The sequence below is a fragment of the Leuciscus leuciscus genome (assembly GCF_965113295.1).
Source record: "Leuciscus leuciscus genome assembly, chromosome: 23".
Classification (NCBI taxonomy): Eukaryota; Metazoa; Chordata; class Actinopteri; order Cypriniformes; family Leuciscidae; genus Leuciscus; species Leuciscus leuciscus.
In genome coordinates this window covers 24793595-24819355 of record NC_138747.1, presented here as the reverse complement: position 1 = coordinate 24819355, position 25761 = coordinate 24793595, and the positions used below count along the sequence as shown (strand labels likewise).

The following is a 25761-nucleotide window of genomic DNA, read 5'->3' as shown; positions in this document are numbered from 1 at the left end:
GTTGAATCAGCCAAATTATTTGTTTTTAACGTGAATAAAATCAGTTACTAATTTAGATACATTTTTTATAGTGTAAACAAAATAGCTTGTATTAAATATCAGTTAAAGGGATAGTTCACTCAAAAGGACCATTTTGTCATCATAAAGGAAGATATTTTAGAAATCCTAACCTTTAGTTAGTTTGGTTACCAACAAGCTTCAAAATATCTTCTCATGTGTTCCACAGAAGAAGAAAAAAGGTAATACATGTTTGGAACGACATATGGGTGAATACATTATTGGTTTCCTTTTTGGGTGAACTATCTCTTTAACTTTATTGCATAAAAGCAATATCATACTAGAAACCATGTTAATATTCAATATAGCACTCTTGCATGATATTGCTGAAACATTAAATAAAGGTTTCCGAATGCATTGGGTATTTGATTATGAACGTGGAATACAGGATATTCTGAGGTGAAATCAGATTCGGTTTCATAACAATTTTTTTCTAGTTCCGCATGCTAAAAGATTCTTACAACCATATACATGCACATTACTACACAAGTGTATTGCATAAATATTCAGTTTGGTTTTATATATATATATATATATATATATATATATATATATATATATATATATATATATTTATCTGTTCATATGTAAAAACAAAATATATACAAAATAAAAAACCATTTCTATTAATGTTTGTTACAGCAGCACAAAGTCTGTGGACCTCTGTAAGCACATGGTTGGTTGAGTTTTAAGGCCGGGCGCGCGTTAGGGCTTAAGTCCTCTCCTGTAATTATATCAGTGCTCTAATGAACTCATCAGACTTACATATGGCTTAAAGGGACACTCATTTGCTTCCTGAGCACAAGACAACCACTTCAGCTCTCATTTAGATTCATCGTATATGTGAGCGACTTCATTTATACGGCAATTCTTTTCCTATAGTCTCCGAAAAAATGTTACGGTGACTTTTGCATGCGATTATCACATCTGCAATCTGTTGACATCATGTGTACATAAGTGTCTTATTGCAGCTGTAATCCACTAAGTATAGTATTATTTTTATGCCAATGCAAACATGATTGACTACGGAAAGTCGAAATCAGGAGTTAGTTTAACTAATATCTGTGCTTTAATGCCTGATTACAGGAGATTCTTTCGGTGGAGTTCAGGGCTAAAATCATGACACACTTTTATTTAGGCTCATTTGATGCTTTTGCAGGTATTGTTCTTCCCACTTTAGTTCTCAGTATTTTTGGCCAAGGCTTGACAGGAGCTAAGTGGATTAGACTCATGTGTTATAGGATTTACACAAACTAAGTGGATTTGGTCAGGTTAACTAAGGGAAGACCTCAGGGGCAGATTTCCTGACAGCGCTCTGAGAACACACAGATTGCTGCTGAGAGGTTACCTTCGACTCCAATACACTTACAAGAATCCGAAGGAAAAAAAACCCTTTGACAATGAGAGGAACCTTTGGTATCTGCAACTGTTTCTGGAGGGATTCCTGAAATGGCTGGAAGCAATGAACAATGAGAGCTGTGTAGACAAAATTTGGGCTGGTTTGGGGTCCATTTTGAGGTTTTCAAAATTTTGTAGTCTAATTGGTTAATAAACAAAGCTCAAGTGTGCATGTACTCCATAAAATCAGTCATGACGTTACTAAACGTATACACTCCCACTGCAGAGTCGGCTGCCGTTGGTGTTGACGTCGCCGACGAGTACGCACTTTTAGCCAACCAGCGATTAGCAGGGAGACGTGATCATTCATGACGGGTATTTAGTGCAATAACTTGTAGCTGTATATTTAAGGGATCGCTATGCCAAAGTGGCATAAACTTACAGTAAGATGTATCTGTAGTAAAGAGTGGGAGAATGACCCAACTCTCAAAACGTGGATCACACCTGTGGTGGGAGATGACTCGAAGGCTCTTTATAAATATATCTAACTCTGTTCTGGGTGGGTTTTTGAGAGCTTTTGGGTTGAAAATCGTCTACCTGATCTGGGAACACTGGACATACTGCTCCTACTGTTTTTAACTTGTTATATATTAGGGAATTAGGCATATGCTGGGATATTGTCCCCTTGAGTTTGTAGTGTTCGGAAGGATTTGAAAGTCTGGTATAGTGTACGTTCCTCAGTTTTTAAGTGCATGATTCCCAATTTTCTTTTATAGAGCCATGTTGACTATATCAAAGCTGAGGTAGATGTTTAGTATAATTGATATGTTAGTTTGAAGTTGATGTTGGGAATGTTTTGACTTTGAAATACTAGAGACTCAGAACTGAAACCTTTCAGAATTGCTGCGATCATTTACATGTCAGGTCCTTTCCTTTTTCAGCACAATGAGGAAGTTATGTTCAGCACTGGGTGTGCCTTTGTGTATTTTGCTTTGTTTACCGAAGCCCTGAATTCATTTTCTAGAGGTGTTCTGCATTTCAACTCTGAGCTCAACCTTCACCCATCATTTCAAGCTATTTGAAATAGACCCACGAAGGCGATATAAACAAGACATACAGCAGCATCTCATTAGCAATGACTTAACATGGGAATAATTACTGTTTGCATGATACGTTTTCTGTTTCTCCTCATCAGGACTGGCAGAAGTTTCTGAGGAGAATCTGTCAGCCAAGTATTTTCCGTAAAGGCAATGCAAGACTTATGCTCTTGTATGCTTTTAGCCCAAGACCAAGATGATGTTCTCAGAATTAGAGGTCTATATTTTTCATTTAAATTTGTCTTGATTGATTAAAACATTTGATGGTTCTCAGATGAGTTTTGACCCTCAGAGTCAGACGCATCCACATGCTTGGGCCGAAAACTCTCGGATTGTGTGGTATCGATTGAAGTTATCGAGGAAGGAGATGTCCTCCTCGTACGCGGTGGGCCGACAGCAGGGGCTGTGACGAGCCTTGTCCTTCTGGTCCTTTGTGAGCAGCCGCGAGCGCTTCATGAACGCCAGCGTCAGGTCATAGTTTTTGCGGCTAGTGGTGCACTTCCCGCTGCAGTAATGGAAGACTACAGTCTCGTCACTGACGTAGCCTAACCCCAGCTGACTCACCGTCACCTCCACCTCCCGCAGCGAGCAGGGTTTCGCTCGCTTTTTAGCCCGTTTAGTCCTTTTGCTCTGCTGGGCATCTCTACGGGCTTTCCTTTCCACCAGTGTCCCAATGACCTGCTTCAGCTCGCCCTCTGTAAAACTCTGGAACAACTCCATGACTGAGAAAAAAAGGGTTCATTTATTTTTAGCATTTAGTATAATAAAAACATTAGCATTGTTTCAATTATATAATGCAGTTTTCAATGGAAGTCTATGAGGCAAGACACTGACATAAGCTTTAACCTAAACTTTACAGCTGAAATAGTAATTAACAAATGCAAGCTGCACATATTTTGCTTTTCAACCCCTTGAATGTGTCAGACTTCCCACCTCTCCCGGAAGGTCCGAGAGTCTCCTGCATGTCGATAGCAGCTCCCTGACACCCACAAATTATATATAATATCCCGGAAATCAAGCGAGCGAGAGAGAAAGTCTGTTTCCACCTGGTACTAAGATGCATTACCGTTACACCTGGTATTATCATGTGTTTCAAATGCGTCTTCTGTGACCACTCGCATTCGGATTTTGTGGAGACCCTCGCCCCTTTTTTCATCGCACTCAACTACATCACTTTCACTTTCTGTGCACAAATACTATTGAATGAATTCGAACCCATGTTAGGTGGCTTACGTGAATGTTAGGAGGGTGTTGTGCCATCTCCTGGAAATGAGTGAACTAGTCCCAGAGGTAGTCGAAAACGCATCTGACCGTATTACTTTCGTAGTGTAGGCGCTCATGTGGTCATATGTGTTTGAACAGCCACAAAAGACCGTCTGTTCTCCACCTACTGACGAACGCGTAAACATTATGGGAAGTGCGCAAGCCAGATGGGATTTAAACATTGTCGGCTGAAGACCCAAGTCTGGTTTGAAGATGAAAAACAAATGGGTTTGTTCTCTCACCATTCCCTACACACACTCACCGCTTTCGGTGTGGTCTTGCGGCTGTCAGAGCAGAAATGAAAGCTGCTGCTTTTTCCATAGTCTCCGGGCGTGTTCATAAATTGCACAAGCTTTTTTCGTTCATTAGATTGAAAGATCTGGAAAAAAAACACACATTTTCCCATCCATAGATCCTCCCGTCGAAGAAATCGGTACAGAAGTGGTTGAAAGTGGACAAAAGAGACGGATTAAAACACTAGGTGTAAATGGGAAGTCTCCCTCGTCTACTTGTGCCGATCAACCAAAACGCATCTTAATACCAGGTGTAAACAGAGCCTTAGATGTATTGGGGTGGATATTTACATAAATTGTCATTCCTTCCATTAAAGAGAAAATGTGATTCCTGGCTAATGTAAATTTGTAACAAACTTTTTGGAGTTTCAGACAGATGAAACATCAAGTGTATCACTTAATTATAAGACAATAGGCTGATTAACTATTAAAACAATCCGGGCTGTGTTTCCCAAAATCACTGTGAACTAAGTTGATTTTAGAGACCATTGGTGGCATTGGTTCTATGATCTACTTATGATGCATTTACGCCATGTCGTGATTACCGTATTTAAAACTCTGTGTGCTTTCAAATCGTTATAGCGTTACTTTGATGTCATACACTGATCGGTCTGCACAGCGCCACTTCAAGTCAAACACACCTTAAATCTGCAGTGGGTACAGCGCCCCTGTGGGACAAGTCGTAGCTCTCAGAAAATTATGAATTATACATTGTACAATTACAATTTCTACAAACATGTAAAGACTTTTTACAGTTCAGAAACATTACGATAATTTCGACATGGTGTGAACGCACCTTTTCAAACAGCCCTGCTGTTTGAGCATTTCGACTACTGTCTCAGCCAATAGCGTGAGTCTGGGGGAGGAGCTATCTGTTTAGCCAGCAAATGGCAGACAGGGGGAAACACAGCTTTGGGCCTATACCATGAAGCTGGTTTAGGTGGATTGCCAAGTATGTTTCAGTTTAGTTTGCGCCAACCCTGCATTTTAGGCACCATGAAAGTGGTTTGGCTTTTAGATTGGCTTGGATTTTCAATCTCTTAATCTTCAGCAGAAGAGAGAAACGAATCTTGCTGATTTTCTACTGATTTTAACAAGTTATAGATATATTTTAGATCCCTCAACTCTTTTCCCAAATCCCAAATCTAAACAAATCTAAAATCTTATCAAAAATATAATAAATAAAAAAACAAGAAGAAAAATGTACAGTGACAATAATTTGTTACAATATACAATTATATAAATAATTCATTTCCTATTTCTAAATCCAGCCCTTTTCCCAAAATATTAGTACACATGGTCATTTTTTCATTTAGAGCATTTTCTGAAAACTGCCTATGACAGATATAATAAATATTACATAAGTAATGGTTAAACGATTACAGAAATTGTATTCATTTTGGAATTTGGAAGTGTGGTCTTGTTTAACATGATTTAATCTTTTGGAAATGTGCTGGCAGCAGAATGAAATTATATAATTTCAAATTAAAATAAACAAATACATTTGGCTGAAAACAATCGCATTGCTCATAAATACAATAGAATCAACCAATTAAATAGTCATAGATTCGTGAACATTTGTATGTCTGTAAAGTTGTTCATACATAATATTTATCTTTTAGATGATGTCAATAATATATTTAAAAGAATGCATATAAAACCACAATGTATCTGAAATACAGATAAAAACTCATGAGATCATGCTGAGAAACCTTTTTTTGTTTGTTTGTTTTTTTGTTTGGTGACCACAGTGATTTTGAACTGCCGGGAATATTCTGGTTATCAGATTGATGGTTAAATTCACATGAAATTCTGCTTATCGTGATTATTTTACAACCTTGTGTGAAGTGAGTCTTATCTGCTATAAAGATTTCTGGGTGGCCTGCATGCTAAATGCAATCTGATTTAAACAAAGATATAAGTTGCGCTATAATATGAGAACATAAAGTCATATGATCTTACATTCTGAGACGAAAGAGTTTCCTCCGTCAGCTGATCTGACCCTCCGTTGCCGCCCACCAACCCCAATGGAAGGTGACGGATTGCTGGTGTGTAATGAAGATGATGGTGGTGAAAACGATGAGGATGAAGCTCTGCGGTGGGGAGGAGGGGGCGGGGCTCTGGAAGAGGAAGTGGTTTTAATGACAAGCAGGGGGAGTGCAGCACCACAGAGAATCAGGCCGATGGCAGCAAACTTCCATAACTTCATCTTAGAATGAGGAGAAGCATTGGGCCCCTGCAAAACAACCAAACATCCATCACTCAAAATGGAAAACAAACACTGTTTTATTTTTTGTTATTCTATTTAGATTTTGTCATCACACATCAGAAACATTAGACATAATTTTAATTTTGTCAGATTATACGCTACTACTGTATGGTCATCATTGGAGAAAGATGTTTTTTTTTAATCCCCATAATGGTCTAATATTCACTAGCAGAAGCTAACTGTTAAAGCTAACCAGCAAAATCCTAACCCCCTGGCCAGCTAAGCAAGTTAATAGTTTGACTAATGTTAAACCAGGAAGTCAATGGCTGCATCCGAAATCGCATACTTATATAATAGGCAGGATGAATAAAACCCCCCATAAAAACAGAATGAGACAAAAGAAATATGTCCGAATTCACAGTACTCATAAAAGTGTAGGCAAAAAGTAACCAGATGACCTACTTCTTTCCGGTGAGATTCTGAAGTGTGCATAACGATGGACACTTTACTATCCCATGAGGCCACGGGAGAGGATTTATGAATGGCAGTGAAGCAAAGTAACTGACGCTGGTACAGTAGGTCACATGATAATGACAATATGGTGAATGTAGTATGTCCAGATTATTACATTCATACCACACACATTCATACTATATAGAACATACTTTTTTAGCAGTCTTGAAGTAATTACTTCAAAAGTGTTTCTTTACAAAAGTGACATCGCCAACTACTGGCCTGGCAGCATAATAGCTACAGTGTTTTTAAACATTTTCGCGGATCCAAGTGGATGGGGATTGTTTTGACAACGTTGTCATCTGTACGTGAAAAACGCAAAGGAAAATCGTTTATATTTTTAGTACATTGTTGTCGTGTAAACGTATCAGTTATCATTTCATTCTTGTGTTTCTGTTGCTTGTGTTTTCTCTTTGTCTAACGCTTGATTTACCCTTGTTAGTTGCCTTAGTTATTGATTAGTGTCACCTGTGTCTAGTTAAGTTGCCTTTGCTCTCCTCTTGTCTATATTGCTATGTATTTCAGTTATTTCTGGTCGGTTCTCAACCTTGTTAAGTATGTGGTTTTTGCTTATTTATTATTCCTGTTAATCTCCAACAATCTCCTGCGTGTTTTCAAAGAATATTCATCTTCGTGTGTATTTGCTTACCACAGAAAGTGTGACAAGCATGAGTTTGGGGCTTTTTTTGCTAGTTTCAGCCCGACGCAGTTATCATTTTCACATCCTGCGCCACATGGTTAAATAGAAAATGCATTTGCACCCCTCTGTTTGCCTATGGGCGTGTTGGTCTGAAAACGAGGTGTTTTGGCGCGTTGCTATTTTGAGGCAACTGAAATAGACTGCACCATTGACCAACACAAACCTGGTCTAAAGTCAATGGCGCAGTATTTTTGTTTTGTTATTTAAAGAGCGCGTTATTAACATGCACTCATTGGCGGGTTCACAATGCGCATACACTCTGCTTATTACACACACAGATGTGCTATTGGGGGCACACGCGCAGCAGCACACAAACTAGCCAAATATTTAAAATAAAATGATTACAATGTAAAAGATTAATATTGTGTGCATAAAGATATGTTAGAATCCGGCTTGTCCCGTAGATGGCAGATCCGTTTCCTCGCTAGAGAAGCATTCAGTTTTTCTGATTGCAAATTCCGCCATTTATATTGAATCCACCGAGCGCAAAGCTCGGTGCCGAGTGCGAGCGCAAAGAAGGGAATTGGAAAAGCTTTTAAAGGGAATGGAAAATTACACTGTGATTGGTTTATTGCACGTTACACCCAAAACACACCCATTACCATTAAGGACAACCCTTTTAGACCATGCGCCACACGCACCGACAATTTTTCCCGTCGTTAAACTAGCAAAAGTGGATTCGGACATGTCCTAAGTGCACTTTCACCATGTGCTGAGATCATTAAAGGTGCATTGCGCAAGTCTCTGAGTTTTTGCAGAACTATGCCCCCTCTGGCGGCAAGCGAAACTGCAGCCAGAAGTGTGCACGCTCACGGACAAAAGTTTTCTTTTTTTATCTTACGTGGAGTTTGCGTTGGTGCTTGAAATGAACTACAAGCCGGTCTCTTAAAATCCATCTTCTACGGAGAATGGCGGCGAATACACAAACCTGCCAGACAGCCAGGTGAGCGTGCCGTGAACGCGCATGACGTCACGCCCAGTCTAAAATTCCGGCCCGAATCCCTCTTATTTATTTTACTTTACAGGATTATAGAGACAATCTCAGTGATCAGAGAAGGGCTCATTCAGCCCATCAGGCAATTGTTTAAGCATGTATGGGTTAGAAAACGGGTATTTTTAACATGAAAAAGTTGCTTAATGCACCTTTAAAATAGGGCCCATAATGTGCTAACTGCCCCCTATGGCACCCCTTGTGGCAACACTGAAAATACAATGTGTTGACACATTTGGGGAAAACAATGAAGCTTAATTCTCATACTTGGGTGGATTATGTTTCTTAAATTCCATTTATTGTTCAAATAACCACATTAACAATCACATATTCATATTTTTTTGGCTGCACTGATGATTGACATTGATTTTTGACACTATTGTTATTCTCAAAAAATGGTTCAAGGACAGCAGTCCAACAATTACAGAACTGCTGCACTAACAAACGCCAAATCAAATTAAAACATCTTAGACTGTGTATTCTAAATCTTTCAGCTACATATGAGCAGCCTCGTGCAAACCAAGTTGTTATTCCAAAGATTTCATTCACAGATGTTTGCACAAGTGGTTTTGCCATCCGTAACTTTTCTGCTCCTCTGTTCATCTCATTCCGGTCGCAGGTCTCGGAGCGCACACAGGTGTGGATTGTACATCGTTTTCATGTGGCCCAAATCGTCAGTATCCAGAACATACAAAAACTGCCACATGCTGCCGATGTGCTCTTGTGTATTGTTTTACTTTTTCAATTTATCAGATGGGGATAAAATGGTGAGTTCCAAGCAAAACAGATTGCGTTTACTCCTGGGCCGTAGTGTTACTCTGATCACAAGCTTCTCCTTTGGCAACATCACAACAAACACAAGAGAAGTACATCAGTAGGTTTTCTTCAGTGATTTCCCTACATCCACATAAATATTTATTTTCCATTTTTGCTCTGTTAGACACATATCTGTCAGGTATGTTTATTTCTGAGTGAGATGTTTTTAGGATCAGAGGGCTTATTGTTACAGGACTAGAATAAGTGGCGATACCAAGATATGGTGATCAGTATCAGACGGTAATACCCAGTGTTGGGGAAAGTTACTTTTAAAAGTAATGTGTTACAATATTGTGTTACTGTCTAAAAAGTAACTAATCATGTTACTTAGTTACTTTTTATCATAAGTAATGTATTAGTAACTTTTGAGTTACTTTTTCTCATCTGGGCTGGGCTTGCTTGTTTCTTTTTCAATAACAAAAATTGTTTGGCAAATGTAAAGGCCCTTTCAAACCAAAAGTGCAAATGCGAAAGGAAAAGCAAATTCATTCAAGTACAGTAGAGACTCTTAGTAATGAAAAAAAGTGTGATGTTTATCTAGTCATTTTGGCTTATTGCTATGGTTGAATTAAATCATTGAAGGTCAGCAGCAAAGACATTGGTTAATAAAGTGAGATTAAATACATAAAGTATATTTGTGCTATTTAATATATTTAATTATCGCAGGCTTGCGTAATATTCTGAGATTGCATTTGGCTGTTTTTATTAAAGGGACATTGTGTAGGAATTTCTCCCATCTAGTGGTGAAATTGTATTTTGCATTCAAACAAATAATGCTCTCCAGCGCCTCACTTTTTCAAATGCGCCGTTGCATCTACGGTAGCCGTTATGTACCTAAAAGCTATGACAGGATGTCTTATAATAGCACTTCGAGTTTTTCTTCGGGTGAACATGTTTGTTATTTAAAACAAACTGAAACTTGAAACAACGAAAAAAAGAATGTTACAGTATGAACTACTGACTGTCAAAAACATTAACTATGGTAATTAGTAGTAATGCCTTCTTTACTCGTTATATTTTTTGAAGTATGTGCATTGTTAGATATCATCATCATCAGAGCCTTCTCTAACGTTACTTTACTCAATAGCTGCTATTCATCAAAGAGCCTGTTTAACTTTTAACTATAAATGTTCGACTGTCTATATAATAAAGTACACAACCAAGCAATGAAAAAAAAGCTTGTAATTAAGACTGTAACATTGACTTACCTGTCGAGAAGAAAGCAGGCAACTTCAGCATCTCTTTTGAAAGCTTTCTCCTGCATTAGCTATCCTGACAGTAACCCTTGTTTTTGTAATCTCCGGTCACGTTTCCTTTTACGATCTATTTTGGACTTTTTCGACGACGAGGACTCCTTATCCTGTGACTCATATGTATGTATGAATGAACGGTGTATAAATAACCGTGCAGTGCAGCCTTTTAAACTTGCCGCGGCAGTGACAAGCGCCTCTCACTGCTCTTCTCCTCCGCTTCTGCTGGCTTCAGTCACGTGACGCTGGCTCTGAACGAAACGCGTTGTGGAAACGCGTTGGCCTAGTACTTTTTGTCCCTCTCTGCTATTATAGTTTTTCAAGATGGCGGAACTACATGGAAGCCTCCGTGGACTTACCCGTCCCATGTATATAAAGATAATAAATTCTTCGTTTACGAGGATTAGTCTGAACATTGGCATAGGTATTTGTACACCATTGAGGGCATATTTATGAATAAAAATATAGATTTTAGATAATAAAATACCTAAAAAGCTACACATTGTCCCTTTAATATTGAGGAATACTGAACCTGTTTTTGTGCAAGTGAGCTGAACAAATGCATGCTCACATTTATAGTCTAAAACTACAATAACCATCATGTTTATACAGTCCACCCAACGCCCAGGCGTGTGTGTGGGAGGCTACATGACAACCAAGATCTGTATTGCTTGCTTCACACAATTAGCAATTACTAAGCTTATGCCAGTATGAGACTAGTTTCTTCTTACTTGCTTATCACATGCTACATATAATAATAATAATAATAATTATGATAAACATGATTGTTTTTAGCATGCTAACAAGCTTTTGCTTGTTATTATCTAAGTAACTTAAATCTATTAAATGGGTTCAACAAAACATTATTTGTTTAAATGTACTCGTTTTAATCTTATTGTACTGGTGTAAAATAGTTGCCCTTAAGTCATTTTACAAACAATTTTTTGAGTGTACAGAATAATTTCAAATGATGACATAAAAATATTTTGTCTGTTCTATTGGGAAGAAAGAAAGAAAAAAATAGCTTGCTCCAACTCTTTGAAAATGATTTGCCTCGACAATAAAATAAAAAAGTTCAACCAAGTTTACTTATTTATGGTGACTAAAGTTAAAAATACTTAATTATTCTAATTATTACCTCAAATTATATATATAACGTGTTTTGGAGAAATGCATTTATTTCACGATGTGATTTACCCCCCACTTTCAATTCTTTTACTTCAATGAAAGGTTAGAATTTTGCGAATTTTTTTAATGAAAGATCAAAAGGATAAACAATGCAGATTTATTTGTACAGCCATCTTTGATCATATTTACCAGGGGTGCCAATAATTCTGACCACAACTGTATATAGTTGTAATCGAAATTATTCAATCCCCATTGCAAATCAGGTTTATTGGCAAACTTTACAGACTTTCAGCTGTTTGCAATGAACAAATCAAACAAAAGTAATTAAAATAGACTTTTAATGACTTTTGCAGTCTCAAAATTATTCAACCCCTTCATGGCAAGCATCTTTTGTACTAAGCCCATTCCTCATGAGAAATGGCCTCCAGTTCAGTAATATTCTTGGGTTTGAATTTTCTAGAGATTTTCAGAGATTTTCAGAGATTTTCTATGGGGTTCAAGTCAGATGACTGTGATGGCCACTGTAGAAGGACTTCTTCTTCAACCAAGCCTTGTTGGAAGGTCCAATGACGCCCAAGCTTCAGCTTCCTCACTGATGACATGACGTTTTCTCCTATGATTTCCTGATACTTCAATGAATCCATCTTTCCTTCCACACGCTGCAGGTTTCCAGTGCCAGAGGATGTAAAGCAGCCGCAGAGCATCACCGAGCACCATCATGATTAACTGTAGGCAGAGTGTTCTTGGTTGCAGCTGTTGATAGCTTCCTTTGTTTTCCTTTTTTTTTTGCCCCATCTAGGTTGTGTAACCACCACTGTTCCTTAAACTTTGAACTTGCGAACTATGTTTCCAACGGTGTCTCTACATTTAGTGCCTTCACTAACTTTTTGTATCCTGTTCCTTGTTTGTGAAGGGTGATGATAACTTCTCTTAACTTTTTGGACCATTCTTTTGTCTTAGCCATATTTCTAACGTGCAGTCAAACGTGACACTCAACAAACCTAGCCAAACCACTTGAAACATTTGTTGTGTTGAGCTATTTCAATAACTTTTGTTTCACTTGTTCATTGTAGACAGCTGTAAGTCTGTACATTTTGCCAATAAACCTGATTTGCAATTGGGGTTGAATAATTTATGATATTACACAACACACACACACACACACACACACACACACACACACACACACACACACACACACACACACACACACACACACACACACACACACACACACACACACACACACATATATATATATTTTTACAACCTTATTTTAGTGTCATCAAATAAGATAGTAAGCTCTCTGTAAACAACAACAACAACAACAACAACATGGTTTTGCCATGGTTCATGTCCACAAAAACCTTTTTAGTACTTTTTTGATAGTGTTATTCACCTACTTAAAATATTAGCCCGATTCCATTAACACAAAAAAATGTGTTGGTACATATCATTTGTTTTCTTCTTATTAAATAGAGATGTTGAAATGTCTTTCTTTCTGTTATAAATGTGTCAAACCATAAATATACAATGTTTTTTTTGCTTGTCACATAACAAGACACAGAATATTAATTCCATATGCTTGAAAGAGTTTGTGCCAATGGATGTGCCTTTGCTTGCCTTTAAAACACTAAATTCTTATAGGAATTATAGTTATTGATCCCATTCCCGTAAGATTCTGTCAGACTGAAAAAAAGCAGCTAGGGGGTACCAAACAATTCAGCAGCTGAAATCAGGAAATGTCTTCCAGAGACTAAGAGCTAAACCAGACCACACGCTCTCAAACACTTCACCAGACGTTATTAGAGTGCACTGGGCAATATAGACTCTGGTTCTGGTCCAGAAGAACATGGAAAGAGAAAGATATGGAGCGGTACATGACAAGCTTTTGTGTGGATGTGCCATGATTTTCCTGCCAAAGCTTTGCTGTTTATACGTGAAAATATCATATGGTAGTAAAAGCAAACATGCCAGAATGTAAATAAAGAGCCTGTTTGAATTCCAATTATTTGTGTGAAGGTAAATGTGTACTTGTTTCAATCCTTATGTGTGAAAAATGTCACACAAAAAGTTTAGTTGTCTGGCGTAAAATCTGCAGGTACAAAAAATGTCTAGTATATGAATGCAAACACTTTTAACTGTTGTTTTGAGCTGTCGAAAGAGACGGGTCAGTCTAATATCAAACAGTGAACTGGATTTCCAAAAGTACAGGGGACGGCCTCTCTTTAATTCCCATTGGTCTACAGATGCTGATGTCAGAATAAAAAAGTCAACAAACAAAATAGCATAATAACATATACTCTTACTATTTCTGCCATATAAAGATAGTAGTCTAAAGTGATTATAATTAACTTAATTTAAGAACAATTGAAGTTAATGGGAGGTCTTCATAAAAAAAGTATAGGCTACTAGTTTGTGTGTGCGTGTAAAGATGAATTTGAATGTGAGTAATGATGATTCATAACCATCATAATCTCGGCTTTGACATCAGCTCTCCTGTCTGGAGTACACTTTCAATTAAGTCATTAGGGGTCGTGAGATTTTTTTTTATGTTTTTGAAAGAAGTCAAATTTTTTTTTGTAAAAACAGTAATTTAGAGAAATATTATTACAATTTAAATCAACTGTTTTCTATTTGAATATATTTAAAAATGTAATTTATTCCTGTGATCAAAGCTGTGATCAAAGATTTTCAGCATCATTACTCCAGTCTTCAGTGTCACATGATCCATCAGAAATCATTTTAATATTCTGATTTGCTGCACAAGTAAACATTTTTATTATCAATGTTGAAAACAGATGTGCAGCTTAATATTTTTGTGGAAACCATGATACATAATTTTTTAAGGATTATTTGATGAATACAAAGTTCAAAAGAACAGAAATATAAATATAAATCTTTTGTAACAAAATACCAATATTTACGGTCACTTTTGATTAATGTAATACATTCTTGCTGAATAAAAGTACTATTAATTTCTTTGCAAAAAAATCCATCCATCTTATTGACCCCAAACTTTTAACTGGTATTATATATCATGGCTGTCGGGTAGAAAACCTTGTATCTTGTCTTTTCCCCCCCAGAAATCATTACTATTGGTCACTATTTACAATTGTCTGTGGATGTTGCAAATATCTAACCTATTAAAAGTGTTAAAAAGAGCATTTGACTCTACTTGAGCATTGTAAGTAACACCACTGGTTCCTCAAACTGTCAATAAAAGCTTATTACTCCGCCCTGCCTCAGTCGTGAATGAAGTGCTGCATGCAGACCGTTTCTGCTCGTTTGCAATGAAAGGGTAAATAAAAAAACTGTTTGTTTGGCTAAGTAAATTGCTTTCTTTACTCAATTTTATTAACCGTTTTATGTAGGCTATTTGAAAAGTGGAGAAGAGTGTCTTAATTTGTCGTCAAGTCTTTAATAAAATAAGATTTTGGCTAAAAGACAGAAGAAAACTGAGCAACCACATAGCTACAGTAAACTTTATAACCTGCAAGTTGATGAAAATGTAATACGATGCACTTACTGCCTCAGATGAGGCTGTTCTAATGACGGACAAAATACATATGTCTGGAATTCACCGAAATTCATACTGATCAAAAACCTTGTAACTCCATATGAGCTGGATTTCAGTAAAATGTTAAGAATAATATAATGACACATGAAACTGTCTGATCACACATAAAGCCACAATATAAATTTTAACTATTAAAAAAAGTTAAGTTTTTGGAGGTGAGAGTTCTCCACCAGAGAGCAACGATATACAGTTACTAACTACCTAAGCCACTAATCAAACATAAACAACAAAATAGAAATTTTTTATTCAAGTTGTTATGATCATAATATGAACAGTTCAACTGTAACTAGTTTATTTTTCTAGCTTAAAAGTAGGTAAACCATTATCAAATAAAGAACAAAATACTAGTAATTCTGATCTGAATTTTTCAATTCAAGTTATTAGAATATAATAGTGTAAAATAAATATTATTTGTATTGAAAATTTTACTGTCACGGTTTTGTGTAGATAATCCAATAAGAGAGATGCGTGAACATCCAACCAGTGTAATGTTGACAAAGAACAGAGAAAAACAGAAGGCTTAAACACACAGAGGAAGGTAATCAACTGAACAGGGAACAGGTGTGGACTAATTCGAAACCATGACAACGAATGAATGACTAGAACTAGTAAATGGTGACAATAAAAACTAAGGCTGTGTCCAAAATGGCCCCCTATACCCTTAAATAAAGCACTATTTGAGAGAACAGCCATTTGTAGTGGTGTCCAAAACCAAAGTGAGTGTTATTGTGAGTTATTGAGTGCACTCATGCATTCCCACAATGCACCGCAATAATGAGTGTTCAACCGATGTACGCTCAACGGCTAGAGAATACCCATAATGCACTGAAAGACGCACGGCAAATTAATTCTCACGTCTCGCCAGAAGATGGCCGTTTGTCCGATGTGGCTACAGTGTAATATCATACAGGTATAAATTCCTTTTTAATTGATTCTTAAATTGTTTAATTAAGGTTTATGCAGAGTTGAAGATAAATCTTTTCATTATTACTGGAGCTGCCAGTTTGCTATAAGTTTCATATGATTATTAAACAGCAACCACAAACTAGTGGCAGCCCTTCCAGCGAACTCAGTGTCTGAATTCACTCACTAGTTTTCATTCACTCTTTTAGTGGACTAATGTAGAGAATAGTTAACGAGGGGATCGGGGCAATTTCGAGCCAAAGTCAATTAAACTAAACAAGACAGAAACTAAACATGACTGTGACATTTACAGTAATGCCCTTACAGTGTACTTATCCAAGAAAGTACATGTAACATGGGTTAAGATTTGGATTAAGAGTAGTTTCAGTACCTATTATTGCCCAGTTATTGAAATTACTACAGTAAGTACATAGTATGTAAACGCGAAAGGACTGGGTTACACTTTATTTTACAGTGTCCTTGTAACACGTTACATGTAGTTTCTATGGTAATAACTATACATTATGCATATTTACATGCAAATAGCCCTAAACCAAACCCAAACCCTATAGTAAGTTAATCTGTAACGTAAATGCATAATTACATTCCAACAAGATCACCTTGTAACCCAGGACTCTTTTACTGTTTAAGTAAATCACAGAGATTCATTTCGATTATTCTTCAATGGATGCTGGTTCATGAGGCTGCTCACAGCAGGGACTGAGAAACACTCATTGACTAAATGAAAGACAGAGTATTCTTTCAGTCTTGTGTAAACAAAACATAACAATAACCCTCAAATGAAATTTAGAAAAACTGCCTCTTTGTTTTCTTCTCAGACATCAGACATAGTCTCCAGCCAGGATACACCCTACACAAATCACACTATTAAGCACACTGTCTCCTTATTAGGAAACAGACGATTGTTCTAAATGTGTATTCTTTTCAAGGGAAGTGGACTTGAGCAGATCTGTGTTTACGGAACATTCAAAAAGTAAATTGTCTAGTCAAGTGGGCACTCAAAAATTACAAGATGGCTACAATAGCATCCCAAGAGCAACCTTTCCAAAAATAAGTTTCTCAGGCTTCAGAGAAAATAGAAATACCGTAAATCGAATATCACGTGTTCTGATATTCTGACTCTGTTGAATTGTTGACGTACTGCAGATGATGTCATCTATAGACGGTCAACACTCTTCTATACTCTGTGTTCCTCGAGCTTCAATGTCTTCAATTAAACACAATGAAATAAATAATAATAATAATATATATATATATATATATATATATATATATATATATATATTATTTGTATCTGCTTGGGTGGGTTGGCCCTCATATGGACATTGGAAAACATATACTGTAATGAAATATTAGCAAAATATATGTTACTTCCAAAAATGTTTTTTTTTTTTTTTTTTTTTTGAGAATAGATGGCTACTTTTGAATCTATATCAATTGAGAAAGATTTTTATAAGGGGGTATTTATAGCGCCTCCAGGGACTAACTGCTAATTCTAACAGGCCAAACCTTGATCCAGCAAAATACAAACCAAAAAACTTTACGCACCTTTAAAGCAACTGTTTTTCTATGATGTGCAACTGCCATGAAACTGACATAATTGTGGTACTACCTTAAATGCTTAAATTTCAGCTTTATTTTAATTACCAACTGTTAATACTTTTAGTTGTAGCTTCTGTAACAACACTGATTATGAAAAATCAGTGAAAGATCAGAAAAAAACGAAGAAAAAAAACAGGCTATCCAGTTGGAATACTCTTGTACTGAATAGTTGCAGCACACTCCTTTTGTTTAAGCTTAAGAAAAATTTGAAAGCAAGTTTTATAAAAACAAAACAAGTTGAATCAGCTCATGGAGGTATTAATGCTAATACCTCCCAAGTTGAGCAGCAGCAGACATGTGAACTACATTTACTACTTTACCCATAAGCAGAGGGCATGAACCTCAGCATTACTTTAAACCACAGCGCCCAAAGATGCTTTCTATCTAAAGTAACTTACAGTACACTATTTTTAAACACAGTCCCCCTGCCTACAGCAACCTTGGGAAGAGTGATATATGTCATCATGTTGCTACACCAACAACTTTTATTCCTTTTCATACAAATTATGATGATAGGAGCAGGTTATCGATTAATGAGAACTTATTTTCACACGATTCTTTGCACAAAATTATGCTATGATTTCAAAATATTTGTCATAGCACATGATCTGTAAACTTCACATGATTTGTATTTTTTCACGTTTGCGTCACATAATCAAAAGCCATGGCTTTGTGACAGTAAACTTGCTTAGTAGCTCACCCGGTACAGCATTGCACTTGCGATGCGGAGCAGAGCGATACGAGTCCCATGAAAGCTAAAATGACATGGCTGCTTCAGCAATGTGTTTTTATCTCATGTTTGTTTTTATTAATACTCTCAGTTAGCTTTAGAGTAGAGTTTAGTGTAGGTGGAACATTATTTTCAAACGTGATAGAGCATTAACGTTTAATGCCACTCATTGGACATTTACTTGCCGAACTACTGCAATACAAAAAACAGCCAACATAATAAAAGTGTAGACATTTCACTTTGAAAATTGCACAACATGCAAGAAACATAATATAATTTTGCAGAAATGTCGCCACAAGCTCATTTCTTTCAATGAACCTAGATTGGAGGTTTCAATAGGAAATGGGTGGGATATTGAATGTCCAGTCCCCTTGTTTTTAATTAGCCAATAGGGTTTAGTTACATCATAGCCGCGAGCTACTTACTAGGTGGTTGCAGGCAGTATTATGCAGCAAGAGATTCTCATTTGAGGATTTGATTGGACAGAAATCTGAGTGGTGCAGCATGAGTCATCAATATTTTTGATTGTTGTTTTTACGCAAAGACATCAAAGATTGTCGTTTTTACGCAACCTTTCTTAAGGTTTAGCTTTTAGGAGTGCACTAGCAATATAGATGACTTCAAAGTGAATATACATGGACTTAAAGGGGTCCTATAATGCCCTTTTCACTAGATAAATAAGTCTCTGATGTCAAAATACCCCACAGATCATTTTTTATAGCATGTTAAATTGGTCACTTTTTGAGGGTGAGCAAAAACGCTCCGTTTTTGTGTGTGTCCCTTTAAATGCAAGTAATCTGCTGCTGCTCCCGGCACAGAGGGCGGAGCTTCAAGCGCTCCAGTGTTAGCATCTTTGATTACCTCACACAGACACTCACTGAAGATTTCAACAATGTTTAGCCTTTTATGTTCAAACCAGAGTCGGATGAAGATGGAGAGACTCAAGAAGAAGTGACAACATTAAGAATGCAACAGGACATTTCTGAATGGTTAGTTGATAAATTTATGTAGCTGATGTGGTGGAGTTAACTATCTTCAAGTCATTGATTAGCATATTCTGTCATGATAATCGCGTTTATGTAAATGTTAGGGTTAGTGGTGTCACTAACTGTGAAGAAGCTCATTGTAGTCCTTACCAGCCGTTTGTTGTAGTCTTTGAAAAGCGATTTCTGAAAAATAAAATATCTCCATTTGCTTTGAACTTTGAGCGTCGTAACTTTGCAGATGTTGTTTATGCTCAAACAGCAACATTACACACTAACTCAAGTTAAAAAAAGTGAAATAATAATCAACCACCCCTTTAAAGCCACAACACTCTGATTTTGGTTTCATTGGAAATACTTTCTTTTAAGTATTTGAAGAGACAACTATACAGCTGCAAAACATTGGTCTCAACGGGTCCGACACAGAAACACTGGCAACCAATGGCGCAAGTTTTGTTTGACCAATGGCACATTGGTTTGGGAAATTTTTGCAATTGCTTTTGGTTACGCTAGTGTCCCAGAAATGACACACCTCACCTTTTAAAAACTGTGACCAGCCCAAAGCTCTCATGTACAAATTAAGCATTTAGATGAATATAGTGCATTGTTTGAGAAATCTGCTATTCTGACTGATAAAGCTCTGCCTCAATCCCAAGCAATGCAAGGTGATCATGCAGTGAGATCCAACTCAAATGACTGTACAAAGAGTGGACGTTTCTCTTTATCTGCAGTGTCAGAGGAAGTTGAGGTGCTAAAAGCAGGACAAAATCAATCACTCTGCTGCTCTTGGCTTGTCTTCTTCTTCTGTTACTTCTGACGGGCAGAACTGTTTCAGGTTACCTCACTGCTCTGGGCTTGTGTTTAGTGGCCGTGTTCACTACACACTAAACAACAGAATAAAACTCATAGAAAATGAACAAACGCCTCTTAAATTAAACATAACCACCCTGATGTTTATCAGCTATGAATGGCTCGATTTCAGGACATTGCTTATTTTTGCAGTTTTTTGCAGGATGGGAGTGTAACATAAGAGCTTTGTGTTTATGAATTGCAAATGCATGAAACATTCATGGGACATGCATGAATAAGATGTTTCATACTGCACTCTTTAACACAATTAATCTCAGAAGCTCCCAAGGGGAGTTTAAGAGGCTTTTAAACATCCTGAAGATGTGGAGACTCTAAAAACTGTTGACGGACCTTAACACACCCTGTCCACATCAATCAACTGATTAAAAGCAGACTTCCCTGTAAGTGGGTACTATAAATTATTTGGGTTTAATATAAAAGAATATCAATACATATTAAAAGCATTTAATTTCATTTTAAATTTTATGTAAAATGTAAATATTTGTTTTTTTCATTCATTTAAACTTAAGTGATATAATGTAGTATTTTATTATAAAATTTCAAAATAACAAACAAATGATATTTGATTAGAAAAAAATACCCATTTATGTATAGGTTGTGCTAATGTCAGGCTGCCCATTTTAAATGTGCCTTATATCAAAACACCATCACTCTGATTCAGGATTAATGCTGACTCTTATTGATCATATGGCCAATAAATTCACTCTCATTGATTGTACAAATGGCCATTTGCCACTGAACTGAAGTTAGTAGAGTGAAGTATTGGCATTGCATGTAAAAGCACACTGTTACACACAAAAGACATGGAATCTGAGTTTGAAGATTAACTCTGAAGAAGTGTCTGTCCTAAGGGGACGTCAATGCAGAACACTGTACAGTTTCATCTCTGGGCAGATGTTTTATCCAGATAGTGATAACGGTAGTTATGGATAAGATGTGTTGAGGTACTGAATGACTCAATTGGGCTTTTCTGTGAACGATTAATGGAATGGGTCCTGAATTCAAACCACAGGAGCCCACACACATTACATGGTTCACTAAAAAAATCTATGCAAACTATAAGGTTATGTTCACAATTCCATTGCCAGTCTTTTTTTTAATTTTATTTTTTTATATACACAGTTCGGTTACCATTTTCAGGAGTCACAACCGATTTTTGAGCGCAAGTTTGGCAAGTTTACACATATGATATGAGGCAGTGAACGTGATTTCACCAAGTACCACATGTTCCTGGATCAACATCTGGAGCAACATACCAATCAACCAATCAGATTTGAGGGAGAAGTTTACAGTTTATGTCAAGTTTAGGTTTGCAACCTGCTTCTACATCAGTGTTATACATCAATCATTTCCCTCTGATTTTAGAGTTAAGTTACTGGTAGGGATAGGTTTGGGGTCAAGACAACATTTTTGGAAAGGAATGTTGTTATAGGATAAAAAAAAAAAAAGTTTTGTCACGGTGACCAAAATGAGGCATGCAAGTTATTCTTTGCTAATATTTACAAATGTTATGCCAGCTTCTCTTGGGTTATGAAAATGGCAGAATGCAAGGAATTGTGTGGTTGGAGATTGAGAAATAAAACTTGAACGTTAACTGAACAGAACCAGAGAGCTGTAACCACTATGGTTACATTGAATACTTAATTTAAGAGTGACACCTGTTTAAAGACTTTGTCTATGCTGAACTCTTATACTGTAAGTGAACAGAGCCAAAGACAATGAAATTGAGACATCAGATCTTAACAAAGCACATAAAAAGTTCACAGCCAATTAGCAGCAGCTGGTAGACTGGAAATCACATCTTTCCTCACTAGCTGCTCAATGCGGCGTAGGTAGATTTCAAATGTGTCCACTTCAACCCCATCTGGAGGTGTCTGAAACCCCTTTCAGTTGTGGTGTGAATGCTTATGTGTCTGAATGCTTTCAAACTACACTAAGGACAGGTGTATCAACCAGTTACCTAAAACAAAGGTCATTTGCCGCTTTGCCGGGTTTAAACCCTGTAATAGACTGTAATAAACTGGACTTTAAAAATTAATTACAGTCTGATCGAAACATTTGTAAAAACACATACATATGCACACAGAATACTTCTACAGTATGCCTGATTTCAACGTGCAGTACAAGCAGGAACGCTTGCCTAAAATTACTGTTGTGAGATTAAAATTATAGTACATTTGGGAGAAATATGGCACTGATATAATCCCTTGAGACAAATCTTAATACCAAGTGTAAACTGCATCTGAGAGAAGGGTCAGATGAGCTGCTTCTGCTTCATATTTTTCCATTCTTATTATAGTGCTGATGTAATGAAAGCCAGCTAGTGAAAGCTGTGCTGGTAAACCTCACTCCTCTGATATAAGAGGCATATAAGAGACGAAAATGATCAAAGGCATCATTGTGTCAGATGAGTAAAGCATTGTTAACACTAGTTAACTACATTCGTTGACATGGACTAATAATGAACAATACTTCTACAGCATTTATTAATCTTAGTTAATGTTAATCTCAACATTTACTGATACATTTTTAAGATCAAAAGTTGTTTTTATGTAGTTAATGCATGGTGAACTAACATGAACATTTTTATTAACCAACATTAGCAAAGGTTAATATTTATATTGCTCGTTTTTAGTTCATGTTAGTTAATGCATTAACTAATGTTAACAAATGAGACCTTATTGTAAAGTGTTACTGAAAATGCATTATGAAAATTATCAATTATATATCAATAATATATAATCAATATATAAGCCAATATACTGTTTGTCTTTATATCATTAAACATAAGCTTATCACTGATGTACAGTCCACAGTGATTTATTTTATTTACTTTTTTAATTGTTGGTGTGTGTCTTGTATTTTCAGTTTCCAACACCATGAGCACTTCTTTTTTTAAAGATGGTCTGACAAGTTAAACATCCAAACTTATTTTTTTTTTTTTACTTTTGAAAACCATTTTGAGACCCCTGGGTTCAATTCCATCAAATTACACTCCATCCAAATCCATATGTATTTTGCATCCCACTTTATATTAGGTGTCTTTAACTACTATTCACTAACATTTAAATCAATCATTTGATACAATGCACCAATGGTGTACATTAAAAAACACCAGGATGCAATTACATCCGGAATTCATTTCTGTTATTACATCTATAATTACACCCTTGATCCTTCTTTACCTTCTTTAAACCTACCCATACCACCAAACCTGTCACTAACCTTACCCGTTTCCACCTCATTAGAAGCACAAATGTTTTTGGTTGCCCTTTATTTTACAGTACATGTACTTACAGTGAACTTACATAAGAAAGTGCTGGGTAATAAAAGGTAACTACATTGGTTACAGTTAGGTTTAGGGGTAGGTTCAGGGTTAGAACCTAGTTATTACCCAGTTATTGTAGTTATAATAATAAGTACATAGAATATGACTTATATTCTGTAAAATAAAGTGCTAAATTTTTTCCAACACAAAATGAACACAGTTAGTGCACTGTACTTATTTTTTTAATGTAAGTACATTATAGTTAAAGAAACCTGATATAAAGTGGGATTGTATTCTGTGCTGTCTACTCACAGCGATTATGGTTTCATGTGTTATGTTTTTCCAAATAATTAATTGTACTAATCAAATTGTCGCACACACCTCAGACTAATACGTGTTGTCATTTTTCATTGCATTTATGTTGCTTGTCCATAATTTGAGTGTTTGAGAAAACCTCAGTTCTTAAGCTGTAGTTAAGCTGAACAGGATGAGTTCTTACCGTCTGCCCGGCTTATCCAGACTCCACAGCGTGCCTGTTCAGCTGACCTCTGTGTAAAAATGGCATTGATCAATATTCCAGCCCTTTCTCTTTAGAAGAGTGCTTTAGTTTCTCTCTTTATGTAACATGGATGAATCCTGCGCAGTGTTTATGAAAATTTGTGAGCTCGTCCAGGATACGCACTGCATTCCTCAGTTACAGGATCCTCTAGAAATCCAGGGATGCCGAGAGTGTAAAAAATATCTGAATATCCTCATGCTGCTTTAAGCTATTAAACCTTTTTGCCAAAATGGGAAAAAGGAAGAAAATGTCTTCACAATCTGTGGTGTAACCAGCCTTAAACAAGAGTGCAACTCATGAACGGTGTTTTGGTCAATATGTAAGCCAATGTCCTGTAAAAATCACTTTTTTTTTTTAGTTATGAGTTGTTATTTTCGACTTTCTTATTTGCATAAATTGGGAGGAAAAAAAGAAGTAAATATGGAAGAATGTCCTCCCAATCTGTACTGTGATGAGTAACCAGCCTCAAATAATGAGCGCTGCAAATAGAAACCCATTAGCTGCTCTCCTAGCCAACATTACACTTCCACACAAAAACCAGTAATTCAAGGATATGCCAACCATCTGTCACTCAAAACACCTGCAAACTAGTACTCATAAAAAATACACAAATATATATATATATTTGAAGAATTTGGAAGCGCTCGTTCACCTGTTTACAAAAGCAGCTGTTCATGGGCGGTTCTTTAAATGTTTACTGTGCAGGTTCTTGTCTTACATCCTTCATATACACAACTCCGAAAGAAGTAATCACTTCGAAAAACAGCTTCAAACAGATGTTTATCCAACAGATTCCTCTGTAATGATTCATAAATGCGAGGAAAAGCTGTGTTGCTGCGAGTTGCTGACTGCAAGTCCCTACAGTAGCCAAAATCCCATCACGCTCTCTCTGAGAGAGGCGCATTCATGTTGCCATGAAGCCAGATCTGTCCTTCTGCGTGAACATGTCCAAATCTGTATTCCATTACTTTTGCTGCTGTCACCCGAAGCTGAGTTTTCAAATACTTGACATCGGCCCTACGCCTCATTACAGATGGAGATTAGGATCTCAGAGTCAGGTACCTGTCCAACGTGTCCTGTGCTCTCGCCGAGAGGACACGCCACCTTCTCCCTGATCCTTTCCACACCAGAGGATTAGAAGCCTTTGGCAGCTGCTACCTGCTGCGCCACGTAATGAAGCAGCCCTGACAACTCAACTGAATTAAACAGACACAGTGTTTATTTCCACTCCACCGTGAGATGATGACAGTGAGAGCAGCGCTGTGGCATTAGAGATGAGATTGGTGAACTGCTGGAGAGCTGGAGAAAGGGGTGGGTGACTAGAGGAGAGGGAGGGTGTTTGGTGGAGGTATTGTGAGGGCGGATGGCAAGAGTTACCTCCCCCTCCTTACATCCACACACGAGCTCCACCCCCTGTCCATTGTGGACATTTACTTTAGCTTGGTTAAAGTACTACAGATGTAAACAAAGTCCTGCCAAAATTGTACTATTTAGTTTATTTCTTAATTAGAGTGCCTGCAATGCGGCGCAGTGTTGATATTCCTTAAACACTGTGGTTAGAGTTTGTTCTAAACCCTAACCATAAGTATT

The 25761-nt window shown here is 36.9% G+C and overlaps 1 protein-coding gene across 1 annotated transcript; it reads right to left on the bottom strand.

The window, feature by feature from the left end:
• Window positions 1-605: 605 nt before the first annotated feature.
• On the bottom strand, window positions 606-25410 carry nrtn (neurturin). The gene is made up of 4 exons (XM_082156615.1): window positions 24824-25410; window positions 24112-24160; window positions 6011-6284; window positions 606-3214 (listed from the first exon to the last, which is right to left on the bottom strand). Exons 3-4 carry the CDS (start codon window positions 6255-6257, stop codon window positions 2787-2789), a joined length of 675 nt encoding a protein of 224 aa, XP_082012741.1. The 5' UTR covers window positions 6258-6284; window positions 24112-24160; window positions 24824-25410; the 3' UTR covers window positions 606-2786.
• Window positions 25411-25761: the final 351 nt, after the last annotated feature.